Genomic DNA, 15,773 nt, shown 5'->3' with positions numbered 1-15,773 from the left:
AGCAGTGGGGAGTTGGACATATGGGTCTGGAGTTCTGGGGAAAGGTGGGAGCTGGAGCTATACTACAGGAGGCATCCATTACAGATGGTGTATGAGGCACTGAGAGATCATCTAGAAACTGAGGATTGAGAACATCAAGGACTAAGCCCCAGGCTCCTCAATAATTTCACCTCTCCATTCAAGGAACCCTTTTTTTCCTAACAGAGTCTTATTTTTCAGCCCAATACATAAACACTGAAAATGAGGCTGCTTGCCCTAGTTGTGGTAGACCCTGGGATCCGGGGTTCTGGAGCCTTGCCTCACCGATCGCCCTGCTTGCTCTCTCGGCCCATAAGGGAGCTTGGAGGTTCAGTTGGTCTAGCATTTCTCACAAATGCCAGTTCTCCAGACTTGTTCTTTATCCACATTTTCTAATAATCTTTGGCAGTCTGGTCATTATATCCTCATTATATGCATGTGAAAATAGAGAAACCAAGGGATACATAATAACTTAATAGCAAGCAACTGGAAGAAGGCTTTCATTCCTCTCTGAATCCACGACTCTCACCTTTGTGCACAGTTGCAGATCCACACTGTATATGTCGCCAGGGGATCCAAACCCACGTGTTTCTGGGCACAGGGATGTATCTGGTTGCGGGAGTAGAGTGCGCTCTTCCATACTTGTGGTGGCTGATGAACAGATGGGTTGTCTTGTGCAGTGAGAACTCCGTCCTTATTCCTTTGTCCAACCACACTCGCACCTTCCGTGTGATCGGCTGTGTTTGTGAGGTGCCATGTGATGAGACGGCTCAGATCTCACCCAGCGTATTGCAGACTGCCTGATGTTTTAATGTCATCTACCAGATGATATTTCCCTGATACGTGCTGTAGAATTAGATTTTGTTTGTAGCAATGCCATAAATTTTTAGTGCTGACTCTAATAAGCTCCTGTGTATTTGCAGGGAAAATGTATGCATGCCAGTACTGTGATGCTGTGTTTGCCCAGTCTATTGAGCTGTCCCGCCACGTGAGGACCCACACCGGGGACAAGCCCTATGTCTGCAGGGACTGTGGCAAGGGCTTCCGGCAAGCCAATGGCCTCTCCATCCATCTGCACACCTTTCACAGTATGTAGAGACTGTGGATCTCAAGCCCTCAGTGCCAGCCTGGCACTGGGAAAGCGTGTCAATTGCAGCAGAGGTGTCAATCCATCAGACCCGAGCTCCATTCAGTGCATTCCCCTTACCTGTTCCCCTGCAAAACCCAGAGTCCCTCATTCCTAGTTCAGGAAGAATCTCATTTTAAGGTATCTCATATAACGCTTATTTCTCTCTGGCCAGGCTGTTTCCCTGTCTTCCTTTTTAGCCCACCTGGCACCATTTGTCCAACAGAGGCAAATTTTGTTTGAAGGAAAAAGCCTCTATAACTGATTGGCTCACAGAGCACTGGAATATTTCCATTAGTCCATCTTCCATTTGCCTTTTCCCGTAGGAGCAGTCCAGACACTTTCTGAGTTAATGTCTACCATCATAAGTGAGCCTTGGTTATGTTCCCTTAAAAACCTCCTGCCCAGCATTCTCTTCCGAATGCCATTGTATTTCACACAGTTAGTGGGGTCTGCCCCTGTCTTTCTCCCCTTCTGTGAGAACTGACACAGACAGAAACACACTTTTATTCGGCATGCATGCATGCGTGGGCACACACACATATATATACACACACAGGAAGGAAGGACAAAGAAATTCCGTGATTCCTCATTACACCATCGGGAAATCACCAGCGTGGCATTTGGCTGGCCACATCACATTTTCTTCAGCCTCTCTTGTTGCAGCAGGAGTGTAATCAGCACAGCACAGCAGGGGAGTTAAGAGCTTGGAGTCTGGAATCACACAGGCTCGGACTTGAATCTTGACCCTGACGCTTACTTTTCTTGAGGCCTTAAACAAATTTATTTACCATTCTAAGCCTCTTATGCCCCTTCTGTAAACTAGAGCAAATAATAATGCCACCACCTTGGATTGTAATTAGAATTAAATGAGATCACATGTAAAGCATGACACTCCACGCCTGACACATAGAAAATGCTCAGTAATGCCAGATACTATTATTATTGGTGACAAGAGCAACCCTCTCAGATGCCATTTGTCACCATCAAAGCTTGTCTTTTTTGCATGCCATGCATCTCACATGCTCTTCTTTCCTCCCCACCCCTCTTCCCACACACCAGTTTCTAGCTGTTGGCAGATACAGTGTCTCACAAGTGCGCTTTATGTAAACACATCCAAGTCTGTCGTCAGCCAGCCAGCAAGGACTTTGCCAAAGCTCCTGTGTGCCCAGCATGTGGCTAGACATTGGGTGATGCAGGGGGAAAATAAAGTGTGGCCCTTTCCCTCCAAGCAGTTTACAAGGCTGTCCAAAAAAATCCAGTTACAGTAGGCTTCCAGATGAGAGATTTGGCTTGGATCCAGTGCCACAATTTTGATGTCCTCTTGACCTCTTTAATGACATTCTGCTTTAGTCTTCCTTTTCCAGTAGCATTACCTGGGCGTCAGGAAAGGGGAAGACGTTATTAACTTTCAGAAGGGAGAAGACCCAGAATACTTTGCCATACCCTAAACTATATCATCCGTGGCAGGCCTAGCATCCAGGCCCCCCTCTCTCTCCCATTTCTTGCCTGTTTCATAGAACCACATCATTGCTTATGGAAAGCTGCATCAAAGTGTCTTAGAAGATGGTGTAAAACTGAGATTTCAAGAGCTCATGTCCACAGGGAAACTAGTTAGTGATACCGAATGCTGCTGCATGTCAGAATTCCTGAATTAATCTGAATCAGTGCACATAAAAGATTGGCTTGTGAGCAAAGGATTTTATTAAAACGTTTTGATTTCTGTTGCTTTAAGAAAAAGACCAAAGTTGCCTGCCATAGGATGGCAAATGTATTCTTCATCACTACGAGTTTTATTGTAGGGGTCTCACTGAAGGGTTGGCATATCCAATTAAGCATGTAGCTCTCAGACAGCATGGATTTGGGAGTGAGAGATGGGATTGTTACTCAGTTCAGCCATTTCTTAATTGTGCCCATGGGCAAGATACTGCCTTACCACTCTAAACCTTGATTTTCCTAATCTGTAAAATAGGGATGATAATAGAACCTACTCATAGAGTTATTGGAAGGATTAAGTGAGTTAATTTACATAAAGCACTTAGAATATGCCTGTCATAGAGCACTCATTATGCTGATGTTTTTATTGTTGAATCTAAAGTGGGGAGAAAGGAAGCATCCTTCCACTTGTGCTGTTGATGACAAAGGAATTAGTGATGCTCTGGGGAGTGTGCTGGAAATCCTCTACAGAGAATTAGAAAACTCCAGAATGCCCACTGCAAACAGGACGAGCCAGGGTGAAACTCCCTGGAAAGTGATAAAGTGTAATTTAACTTGTAAGATGTAAAATGAGGAATAGAGATGAACTACATGATGCTGCAGAGATAGTTAATCTCGAAACCCTGGAGGAATCCCACCTCCTAGGATGAAGGTGGGGGTAGTCAGGTGACTGCTACACTGATTTCTGATCCTTGGAGTCTATGACACTGCCTGTTATGTAAGCAGAGTCTTCACATTTGTTGCTGTACACAACAACCAGTGTTTCACTGATGGCTGCCTATGGTGTTTTCTTTTCCTCTCCACCTCTTCCTCTCATGGATGTCCCGTGAAACTAGACATAGAAGATCCTTATGACTGCAAGAAGTGCAGGATGAGTTTCCCCACTCTTCAGGATCACCGGAAGCACATCCATGAGGTGCACTCCAAAGAGTACCACCCTTGCCCCACGTGTGGGAAGATCTTCAGTGCCCCGTCCATGCTGGAGCGGCACATGGTGACCCACGTTGGAGGGAAGCCCTTCAGCTGCGGGATCTGCAACAAGGCCTACCAGGTGACCTCAGGTGCCACTGGGAGCTCTTCCCCTCACCCCTGACCTACTCTCCATTTGATCTTCCCTGATGCCTGGGTTGGTGGCTTGCAGATCATATCTTGTATCCAGGATGTGACAATTGGCTGATTCTCATGAAGGATGCAGCTTGTGATCCAGATTCTCTAAGGAGATCTGGTCAGAGTGCTGCAGTGGGGGAGCTCACTATTGGAGCAGAGAGTTCATACGCTTCTTCTCTTAGACAGCAGACTTGTCATGAACTGAATGTTGCTTTTCCCCTTGGATGCTCACCTTCCATAGAACCCATTGCTCCCATGTGTCAATGGGCATGACAGCGGCAATGGGGAGTGGAACACTACCTGGAATTACCTTGTTTGGCACAATTAGTGTGTGTTTGTTTAACTCCCAGGGAAGGGCTCAGCCTTTTTACCTTAGGATTTGATAGGTAATTAAAGTGAAGCCCCATACAGAACTAAAAAGAAACTACATCTATCAGAAGCTTTAAAACTACAGAGAAAAGAACGGTCCTTGTGGCATCTATAAGATTTGGGTATAGACAAAGAAGCATAACTGCTAACTTTAGCTCAGCAAAAACTGAGAGCTAACTTTGTGCCAACGCTCGTGTTGTGACATTAGCGTTCCAGAACGGAGACCTGGGCTTGAGCCCTAGGATGGTGTGGAATGGTAGGGAAAGTATTCCCAGTGCTGCTCTGGAACCCGGGAAGGAGAGGGACTCTTGCTTATGGGGCAAGGGCAGTGTGCACTCCTCCAGCAGCTTGCTCGGCTGCGCCCCAGCTCCCTGGGAAGCCGTGAGATGCAGCTCACTGGTAAAGCACGCAGGTGTTACAGTTGGAAGGCCTGGGCCTGAATCCTGGTCCTGCTATCTCCTGATGTTGTGATTAGTCATTTAACCCCTCGGTGTCTCCACTTCCAGCTCACTAGGAAGACTCTAACACCTCCCTCATAGGCTTGTTGTAAGGAATGGGCATGTGAAGGACTCCTGGGAGCCCTGCCCTGTAGTGGCTTCTCAATGAATATGTAGTTGCCTTATTCTCACAAACACCAGGCTTTCCTCACATCAGCACCCGGTGTGATAGGTAAGAGTGTGTGATACTAGAAATGTCAGCTTATCCAAAAATGTATTTCTTTCTCTCATGAGAGCCTCGTGAGCTCTCCAGCTTGCTGGAACTTTCTAAGACCTAACACTTGCCAAATTCCTTGCAGCAATTGTCTGGTTTGTGGTACCACAATCGAACCCATCACCCTGACGTATTTGCTGCTCAGAACCACCGATCTTCCAAGTTCTCATCACTCCAGTGCAGCTCCTGTGACAAAACCTTCCCCAACACCATTGAGCACAAGAAGCACATCAAAGCAGAACATGCAGGTGGAGTTTGGGTACCGCCGGCAGAGAGCGGGAGGGGCTTGATAGTGTAGCCTCCTGGGCCCCACCAGAAATCCCCACTTCTAATAGTCTAGTGTGATGTGCAGTGATCATTGCCTTTGTTCTGCCCCAGTGCACCTGTCCGTAGCAGCAGTAGTCAGTAGCAGCAGCTTGAGTGGCAGTGGTTCTCAAACCTGGAAGCGTAGCGCAGTGTAAGCTCCCACCAGCCCTGAGTGAGAGCTTGTTGGGGCACCTGGGAAGGGTGTCAGCCTCGGTGGTAGGCAGGCCTGAGTGGAAATCCTGATTCCAGCACTTATCAGCTACATGACCTTGGCAAGTGACTTCTCTTTTCTGAGCCTGTTTCCTTCTCTCCAGGATGGCAGTTATTAAAACCTACTTTGCAGGTAAATTTGGTGATAATCACAACAGCTGTCAGTTACAGAGTGTTTCCTATGTGCAAGACACTATGCTAAGCACCTCGTGTATATTTTCACATTTCATTCTCACAACATCCCTCTGAGCATCCAGGCAGTCTGGATCCAGATCTCGTGCTCTTTACCACTAGATTGTACAAATATACCATAGGTTATAAGATTCCTGGCACTTGGTAGATGCTTGCTAAGTATTGGCCATCGCCCCAACCCCAGCCCTGTTACTCTTCAGCCTTGGAGAGCCAACCATTTGTTCTTTCCCAGCACGTCTTTCTTTATGCACTTCACAGATATGAAGTTCCATGAATGTGACCAGTGTAAGGAGCTCTTCCCCACACCAGCCTTGCTGCAGGTTCATGTCAAGTGCCAGCATTCAGGTCAGTATCCCTGTCAGCATACTTCTAGGCTAGACTCGGGGCCTGAATCTCCCCTCCACCACTTGCAGCTTTGCAACCTAGGCTAAATTGCTTAACAAACTTGTGCCTCGGTTTCATCTATAAAATGGGAACAGTTGTAGCACCTGCCTCATAGAGTAGTGTGAAAAACTGAAGGCCTTGGCATCAATAAGCATCCCTTAAGCCGTAACTGTGATTGTCATTGTTATTGCTATATTCATCGAATCTAAAGTGCCAGTTAAAAATAAATAAATACAATTCCAGTTATAAGATATACCATTTTTATTTTTATTTTTTTTGAGACAGAGTCTCACTCTGTCACCCAGCCTGGAGTGCAGTGGTGCGATCTCAGATCACTGCAACCTCCATCTCCTGGGTTCAAGCAATTCTCCCTGACTTAGCCTCCCAAGTAGCTGGAATTACAGGTGCCTGCCACCATGCTCGACTAAATAAGATGTACCATTTTTTTTTTTTGAGATGGAGTCTCGCTCTGTCGCCCAGGCTGGAGTGCAGTGGCGCGATCTCGGCTCACTGCAAGCTCCGTCTCCCAGGTTCACGCCATTCTCCTGCCTCAGCCTCCCGAGTAGCTGGGACTGCAGGCGCCCACCACCACACCCGACTAATTTTTTTTTTGTATTTTTAGTAGAGACGGGGTTTCATCATGTTAGCCAGGATGGTCTCGATCTCCTGACCTCATGATCCGCCCGTCTCGGCCTCCCAAAGTGCTGGGATTACAGGCGTGAGCCACTGCGCCCAGCCAAGATGTACCATTTTTAAGGAACTATTAAAAAAGAAAAACTACTGCCAGTTGAACTGTGCTTTCTTATCACTTAGAATTTCTACGTTATTCTAAGTGCTGTTTTGGACTAATTTGACATAGATTTTTATCATGTCACTCACTCTAGTGTGCATACATAAAAAGGAAAACATAAAAAAACTGATTAAGGGAAGAATCCAGCTTCTCAGAGTAACGTTCAATTCAGATTGTCAACAAGCATGTTTTTCCACACAGTGTTTACTCTGCCATCAAGAACATTGATGATGGAACGCATAATATAAGATTCCATCAAGAATTGAAGGCCATTCGTTTTGGTCTCTTGAGCGTTATGTAAAACTAGTCTACTTTTGATTCCTGCTTTGGGAATATAGCTAACCTTTCATCACTTACCTCCTCCCTTCTAAACCATTTGGTTTCCATGAGTTAAAAACGTGCACCATTCCTGTCTTAGGGAGTTTCTTCCAAGCCGTGGACGCCCATTCTGCAAGTCTTGATGCTGCCACTTTTGATGTTGGTGTGTGCATTGACGATGGCACCTGACTGCCTTAGCCCACAGAAGTCATAAGGTGCCATCGATCCTACTTCAGAGATGTTAAAATGTATTTCTTAGAATTGATGAAATATAGTATCGTCACCATCTTTATCTGCAGTTGAATAATAATGGGCTTCTGCAGAGGCAGATTTGGCCTGAATCTGATACTAATGAAACTGTCATCTCAGGGCCCCTCACTTGCATGGACCTTTCCAAGGCTCTGTCCTTGTCATTTTGTATTATTTTTCTTAAGGCCCCCCAGATTGAATAACGTTTATGTCCCACAAAACGTGGATCCGCCTCCAAGCCTCGATCCTCATTGCTCCCTCCTCTCATGTCTTCCTGCCCTCATTTCTCTCATTTTACCCAGAGAATTTTACCCACAGCCCTTCCCTTCTGTCTCCCTCTCCTCCAGGGTCCCAGCCGTTCCGGTGCTTGTACTGTGCTGCTACTTTCCGTTTTCCTGGAGCATTGCAGCACCATGTCACCACAGAGCACTTCAAGCAGTCAGAGACCACCTTCCCCTGTGAGCTCTGTGGGGAACTCTTCACCTCCCAGGCCCAGCTTGACAGTCACCTGGAATCTGAGCACCCAAAGGTGATGAGCACGGAAACCCAGGCCGCAGCCTCACAGATGGCGCAGGTGATTCTGGGTCCATCAGCTACATAGAATGCTAATGCATGGTTCCTAAGGCTTCTCTAGAGGTGGCTCTGTCATAGTACCCAGCGATACTCTTTGGGGATCTTGTAGAGAGTCTCTCTGGACTTCTTACAAAACAGAACAGAAAATTCTAGTCTCCTGGTGGCCACATGGGAAGTGGCCCTTAGGTAGAGGGAGCCTGGAACAAGAATTTCCAAAAGAGGAACAGCTTGGTTCCTCCTCCCAGTGCATACGTCCCTGCCTCCTGAGAAACACCGTGGGGTGTGGTGAGAACTGCGGGAAACCTCGGAGACAGAGGAACACTTTGTTGGGCAGGGACTGCCTGCAGTTGAAGTGCTTGGAGAGCGCCTCTGGGCGGGACACAGTACACACTTGCACACACCTGGGCCTCTCACCTTTACCTGAGCAAAAAAACCACCTCTTCTTGATGCTTCAGGGCTAAGCTTGATCCAGCTTCTCTTTGCTTCCGTTTACTCTTCTTCCCATCTTCTCCAGAGAGGGTGGGCAGAAAAGGAAAATAAACTCAGGTCCATCCATCGTCAGTAATTTGTGGGTGGGTTGGAGAGGAACCATAAACTGATTGAGGTTTTGGTCTGTTAGACTGTCCTGCTGTCCAGTTCCAGATCAGTCATTTATAAACCAGGTTCTTACAGGCCTCTGGGGAACAGAGGGGAAGTCAGGTAGGCAGGACTCCCACCAACACTCTGCTGTCATATCAGCCAAAGGTGCTCTGCTTTTATCTTTTTTGTATATTATGGTTCTTGATAATATGTCCTTTGGGGAAAAGGTGGGGCTGGGGGGTCTATTTCTAAAAGAAAAAGAAAGAAAAGCAGTTTGAAAACTACTTTCCTGGATCATTGTTGATTGAACATCACAGTTGATCTCTTCTCTCCTGTAGCACGGAGAAGTAGCCGGGCTTGGCTTCCTCACTTGTTCCTGCTCTCTGCTCTTCACTGATTCTCAAGAGCAAGGTGGCTGTGGCCTCTAGTTTAAAAATATCAAGGGCATCTAGCTCTTCTGGGATCTATGGGTCAGAAACATCAACTTGGAGACTTAGGCGGGAATTGGATATGCCTAACCACAGACTCATTCTCTCTCAGTTGGAAAGGTGGTCTCTAACAGATTATGCAGATTTGGAAGGGACATAGGTGGGCTGTGGAGGAGAGAAGGGGGTACTGGCCCCGCCAGGCTGGTGAGCTGAATGAATGCGTGGAGTCACGGTTCATCCAGTCTTCCTCCTAAGCTCGGTCACTGTGTGGCCTCCTGGGAAGGCTGTGAGCCTGCGAGAGGTCCAGAGAGGCTGCCCCGGGCCCACCTGGGCCTGTGGTGGATCAATCCCATTCCCATGTTCCAGGCATGAGACCAGCTGGCTTCAGTGGCATTCCTCTCACATGGCACTCACCTCCGCAGTGTCATCCCAAGACAGGAAAACCCAGTGTGAAAAACGGAGCCAGTGTTCGCTGGTGTGTAATCATAGAGTCCGGGCGCCCCGAGATGGCGTACTGAGCAAAATTATAGCAATTTAGTGCACAGTTATTTAAATTGTTTGCTGGCCTTCTCTTTTGCATTGCCAGTGGGTTAGACTTGCCTCTTCCCATTAGGCACATGTAAGTGCTCTCCTCAGGTGAAAACATAAATATCATCATTACAGCATGAGATGAAAACCATGTAAATCAGGGAGCCAACTGTGAACACTGCCCAGAGCAGCCTCACGGTCTTTCTCTTTCAGGTGATCCAAACCCCAGAGCCCGTGGCCCCGACAGAGCAGGTGATCACTTTGGAGGAGACCCAGCTTGCCGGGTCGCAGGTGTTTGTGACGTTGCCAGATTCTCAGGCATCTCAGGCCAGCTCTGAGCTCGTGGCGGTGACTGTGGAGGACTTGCTGGATGGCACAGTGACGCTGATCTGTGGTGAGGCCAAATGAGCAGCCTTTCATCTGGCAGAGCCTTCCTGCGTTTGCAGCAGAGAGGAGGCCCCACAGCTTGCCCTTTGCCCTCCATCCCTGGCTGTCCTGAGTGGTGAGCATCTTAGCTTAGCACCAACCAACACAGTCTCACCTAGAAAACAGACGGAAGCTTCGTTGTTCTCATAGAACCAACAGCATCTGAGCCCTCAACACCAACAGCACCATCCTCTGTAGCAGACAGGCCTCCCTCCCCACAGGCCCGCTGCTGTGGCCTCTATGACACTGTCCATCCCCAAGTGACATGTGGCTTCAGAAGTAGAGTCTGAAAGAGCAGTGGGATGGGAGCTGGTGACCAGGGTACCCCAGGAGGCGTGATGTGCCGACAGCGCTCAGTGGGCAGAATGGCAGTTAGATATGGGACTTGGCCCACAGTGGGGGCTGCAAATGCTGCCACTGCCTCTGGCCATTTAAAGTGAGAGGGGCACTAACAGACAATTCGGGGACCTCAGGCCCCTTCCTGAGGCACACTTGGCCCCTTCCTCGGTCCTATCATCCTCCCCTCTGCTGGGGTTCCCCCTCCAACCAGTGGCCACGCCCAGTACCCTGCTGATGGCTATAGGACAGGTAGCCCTCATTTCCATGCCTGATAACCCCTTGTCAGTTGTCAGCTCTTCCCAAAACAAAGCTCTGGAGTTTCTGCTGGAAGTGTTTAATGTGAGGCATCAGCTGCTAGACAGTGTGTGCCTTTCCAGGACATTCTTCTTGGTATTCCTTACCTGAAGCCTGGTTCCCACAGCTCTTCCGTGTCATCTTCATCCCCTTCCTTTAATCAAAGGCTGAAATCTCTGCCTGACCTGGCAGCCTCGCTCCCTCTGGGTCATATGGTGCAGACCGTGACCAGCACCAGGCAGGCAGTCCTGTCTGCGTGTGGAGGAGCAGCCGTGACTGCCCGTGGCTCTGCTGCCGCCCACTCCCTGCCTTGGGAGTGGCCTGCTGCCTCACCTCCCGCAGGCTGCCACACTTATTGCAGGTCAGTGATCCTTTGGAGTCTGAATTTCACAAAGCTTTTTTTATCTTCAGTTCCTAAAATATAATCTGATAATTAATGGTTTGTGGAATCCATTATGAAGTGCAATTAGATAGATGTAGGTTCCTGCCGTTTGGAGAGAATGACTAGCATTTATCTTCTTTTCCTTCCATGCCAAAGGTTGGAGTCTGCTGGTGCGGTGTTTACACACCAGGCAGGGCTCTCTGCCACCTTGTGTGGCTTGACCCCCTGTGGAGGGGAGTGCCTGGTTGGATCCCACACTGGCAGAGATGGGGCCACCCCTTCCTTCCAGGCACATCTCACATTGCCATGTACAGAGGCAGGAGTCACGTTTGGTCACCATGGAAGCTTTTATTGCTCCCACATGGTCAGGTCTCACCCTGCTTGAAGCGCAGAAGGCACAGCCTTACTGACCAGCACGCCCACTGACTGGCATCTGCCGGCTTTGTGCAGGCAGCCCCGACGGTTTCCACAGCGAGCGCCAGCTCCGGCCAGCCTGGGACAGCTCATCCCAGCCAACTACACCTGCTTCTGGTCCTGTCCACATTTTGATACGCAGATCACTTGAGCTTGTCAATTAGGGTTCTGCCATTCTGAAATAAATGAAGTTTCTAAAATAGAGTCGGCCTCAGAAGCCAAAAACTGACCAGAAGATGGTGCTCAAACCTTTAAGACTTCATCTCCATGTGAAGGGCTCACTGTTTCTACCAAGGCTGTGCCTGTATTAAGGCTTTTCCGTCCTGGGAACTGTCACTCTGGGAGAACTCTTGATCTGCAGGTGGCAAAATGGCACTGAATATCCCCTTGGCACCAGAGAAAACCCACTGAAAGATGGTAGAGTGGCACATGCTTACAGGGCATTGGTGCCAAGTCCAGTGGATGAGAATCCAGCCCCTCACAAGCTGTGGGACGGGGCTTGGGAGCTGCAGTGAATGTCATTAAAATTTCTTCCAAAACAAAACTAGAAATAATTGCTGAGGGCTTATAGGGAAGTGATTTAAAAAGAAAAAACAAACAACAACAACAAAAACTCTTCAGAATAAAGAGGGCTGTAAATTTTGAATTCCAGTGTCAGATCCTTTCAAGCACTGAGAAATTCTTTCTCAGGTTTCTTTTTTGGGGGGAGACAGGGTCTTGCTCTGTCACCCAGACGGAATACAGTGGCACGATCTTGGCTCACTGCAACCTCTGTGGGCTCAAGCAATCCTCCTGCCACAGCTTCCCAAGTAGCTGGGACCACAGGCGTGAGCCACCACTGCTGGCCAGTTTTTGTATTTTTTTTTTTTTTTTTTTGGTAGAGACGGGGTCTCGCCATGTTGCCCAGGCTGGTTTAAAACTCCTGAGCTCAAGCAGTTCTCCCACCTGGGCCTCCCAAAGCGCTAGGATTACAGACATGAGCCACTACACCTGGCCAGGTTTCTGTTGGAGACCCAGATTGTGACAAGACATTTGTTTTCTTTGGAATCACCAGATTTGCAGCTTACTGTGCCGAGAGTGGACTGGCTGCCGGGGCCCATCGGATGCCCTCTGGCCCATGGCACACTCAGCAGAAGGCACAAACCCAGTGCTGGTTCTCATCAAGAAAGAGGGGCAGGCCCTTCCCGAGTTTACTGTCTGCTCTGAGCGGGCTCCGCACTGGCTGACTGATTTTATAGTCTTGCTCTCTAGAGAAGCCCAGGCATGGATCTTATAGGAAAACTTTCTGACTCTGCTTGGCCATTTTATCCTTTTCTCCTACTTCTGCCCAAGAGACCTGAATTGCTGCCATAGAGGACAGTGTTTGTGTGGTCTCCTGAGTCCACATCGCTCGCTTCCATGGGGTCCCGGTGTTGTTTTGCCTCGTTCCCCATAGGCTGCTGCCCTTATGGCCTCTGGACTGAACTCTGGGGCCTTTGGGGTGGTGTGAAGGAGTCTGTGGGCTTCTTGGAACACATGGATCTGTTCGGTGGGTCCCCAGACCTCTGCTCCCAGAGCTCATGGCCCAGCTGGTGAGGAGGGAAAGGCAGTCAGATTCCAGGCTGGAGTGTGATTCTGTGGGAATACTGGGGTCAGTTATGGAACAGGACTTGCCCATCATAGGTAAGTGAGACAGCAAATAGATGATTCAAGAGCAAGGATTACTGTGGGAAGGTGAGACTCCTACTGTCCACGCGCATGAGCAGAACCTGGAACCAGAGGGGCAGGGACCAGGGGTCTTTACTCATTTATTTTATGGGTAAAGAGACATGAAGAGACAGCCTCTCTCTTCTGTCTCAGAAGCTCTGTGTTTGGGAAACTTTGAGCCCAGTGAGTAGCAGGGTCTGCAGTGTGAGTACCAGGTTTCCCTGGCAATCCAGGTCTCTGAGGAAGCATTCTGACTTCCCACTGACCACGGAAGGCATGTCAGCTTCATCCCTCGGGCTAGAGTTCTGATAATCGGGGCTGAGGGGTGAAAAGAAATCCAGTCAGACAGACAGTGGGGAGACGGGTCCCTGCCCTTTATTTGCGGGATCAATCAGGGACTCCCAGAAAGGAAGGAGAATGGTGAGAAGGGCCCTAAGAGTTCCTCTCTCACCTGGGGGCTGGTGACGTGGTCACCACAAGCTGAAGACAGGCTAATGGGGTGGCGGGTGTGCGTTTAAACCTCACGTGCCTGGAAGCTGCACATTGACCAAAGGAGGGAGGGAATTGCTAACCATGTGTAGAGTGGGCAGGCGGTTCCAGGGAGACAAGCAGCATGTTATTAAATTGGGCCTAGGCAGTTGGACGATAATGGAGAAAATTCAGGGATGCTATGAGTCCTCCCCAAGGGCGAGTTCAGCACCCCAGCCCTGTTCTGCTTGTATCCCAGTGATACTTGGGAGGTAGGAAGAAAATGGGAGTAAGAGAACAATTTGGGGCCGAAGGGAGTGTCAGAGGCAAGTTGATCCTTGTTTTGTTGTCACGGAAACTTTGGGGCTGGTGGGACTTAGGCCAAAAGCTCAGAAGCACAGCCAAAATTTAGAAGCTTGCTACTCCTACGACTCAGCCTATAAGGAAGAGAGAAGCTGTCTGTACTTTGGGGACTACATTGCTGAAGGACAAAAATCACTCTCTGGCTAATTAAGATTGCTTCCAAATTGGGGGAATGTGTGTCATTTCTTTTACCAAGGCCAGTCAGCCCTGCTTCCACCCATGGTCAGGACAGCCAGCCACTACGTGATGCTGTATAAATTGGATTACAAACCATGTTCATGTTCAGCTTGCACTAATCTATATAAATAAAATATGTACTTTGAAAAAAATTAGGCTACATGAGTTTCAAATGGACTGTGATGTTATAGACCTGCTTTCTCTGGTTCTGGGCCAGTGTCAGACGGGGACAGGGGTGATAGGCCTGGTGTCCTAGGGGCCATTTGTGTACCTTGAGGCCGTGTTAACATGGCCTGGGGAAAAGAAAGCTCTCCTGTCACTTGGAGTCTCATTCCTAAACCCTCCTTCCCAGGGAGCAAGTGTGGGGCAGGGTTTCAGAGCACAGGCTTTGGTGTCCAGCCTGGGTACATCCAGCTGTCCCGCTGTCTAACTGACATTGTGTGAGATGCTTACTCTCTCTGAGCTCCCTCCTCCCGGCTCCCAACTTTATTATAAAATGGGGAAAATGATTGTGCTTGCCCTACAGAATTGTAGTATGAATTAAAAGTCTGGATTTAATGTATTTAATGTAGAAAATTTTAGCTTTTATTAATAAAAGTTTTTGGCATACAAGTCAACTATTCCCTGCATTCTCTGGCACTAAAGAGAATGTTCATTCCTGTATCTTTATGTAGTCTTTTTTCCTCTCTGAAGCCTTAGGGAATCCTTATAACACCCACTTTTCATTTATCTCTTGAATCTCAACTGCCCCCAAAGTACAAAGTGCTGAGCAGATAGCTGTAAAATAAACTAAACCTTTCTTGGTGAACAGCTGAAAATGTCACATTGCTGGCAGCCAACAAGGAAACAAGAGCAGGAGACCCGGATGGGATGTACATGATTTCTGCAGGAAGCACCCAGTGTTTAAGACGAGGGGAGGGGCATCAGATCCCGCAGCCCTGACGCTGTAGAGAGCAGGGGAGTTGGGGAGGTTCTGTGCTCACTCCTCCTGGGACAGTTCTGGAGGAGCACAGATGGACCCTTGTTCAGAGTCGGCAAGTGTGTTTAGGAAGGAATGCTCCCCTGCCTAAGTGCTGTCTTTGGAGAGCAGGGTTGGAGCTGCCTATGTCATATTTTGGGCAGTAGTCCTGAGAGTGTCCCAGCCAGCTGCAGTGGGTAATTGTAACATACAGTTGGGCCCCAGCCACAGTTGAAGGTATGCAGAGGTGAAGTGCTGCTGCAGGTCGGGTGGGATTGAGCAGAGGTAGGAAGTGGACCGAGGGGTTCCCTCAGCGATCTTCTGGGCCAAGAAGGAGCTGAGCAGCACGGTGGAAAAGACATGGGCTTGGGAGCTTCCTAGCTCCACATCTTACTAGACAGATGACCTTGGGCGAGTTTTTCCTGACAGTGACTATGAGAAGAAAGTTAACATTTGTAAAATATCTGACAGAGTATAGACTCTTCGTAGATGATGGCTGTTCGTGTTTATAATATTTTAGAAGGGCCTGGAGGAAGAGCTGGGGCAGAGGACAGCTGGAAAGGAAGAGCTGGGGCAGAGAGGACAGCTGGAAAGGAGGTACCTAATGTATCCTAGATACAGGGTCTGAAACCCAGTGCAGGGGTCTCCAAAACCAGGGTAAG

General features: G+C 48.6%; 1 protein-coding gene across 5 annotated transcripts in view; it reads left to right on the top strand.

The window, feature by feature from the left end:
• ZBTB40 (zinc finger and BTB domain containing 40) overlaps nucleotides 1-14,782 on the top strand; it is a 79,335-nt gene extending 64,553 nt beyond the window's left edge. For all 5 annotated transcript variants that reach the window (XM_004024855.4, XM_004024856.4, XM_063701909.1 and 2 more), the window contains 6 exons: nucleotides 942-1,106; nucleotides 3,697-3,911; nucleotides 5,133-5,295; nucleotides 6,014-6,100; nucleotides 7,844-8,070; nucleotides 9,818-14,782. In XM_004024855.4, coding sequence (XP_004024904.3) covers nucleotides 942-1,106; nucleotides 3,697-3,911; nucleotides 5,133-5,295; nucleotides 6,014-6,100; nucleotides 7,844-8,070; nucleotides 9,818-10,012 — 1,052 coding nt within the window. In that variant the 3' untranslated portion in view covers nucleotides 10,013-14,782. The remainder of the gene's footprint in view (nucleotides 1-941; nucleotides 1,107-3,696; nucleotides 3,912-5,132; nucleotides 5,296-6,013; nucleotides 6,101-7,843; nucleotides 8,071-9,817) is intronic.
• The last annotated feature ends 991 nt before the right edge of the window (nucleotides 14,783-15,773 follow it).

The sequence above is a fragment of the Gorilla gorilla genome, chromosome 1, assembly GCF_029281585.2.
Source record: "Gorilla gorilla gorilla isolate KB3781 chromosome 1, NHGRI_mGorGor1-v2.1_pri, whole genome shotgun sequence".
Lineage (NCBI taxonomy): Eukaryota > Metazoa > Chordata > Mammalia > Primates > Hominidae > Gorilla > Gorilla gorilla.
This window is presented reverse-complemented; position numbering and strand designations above follow the sequence as displayed.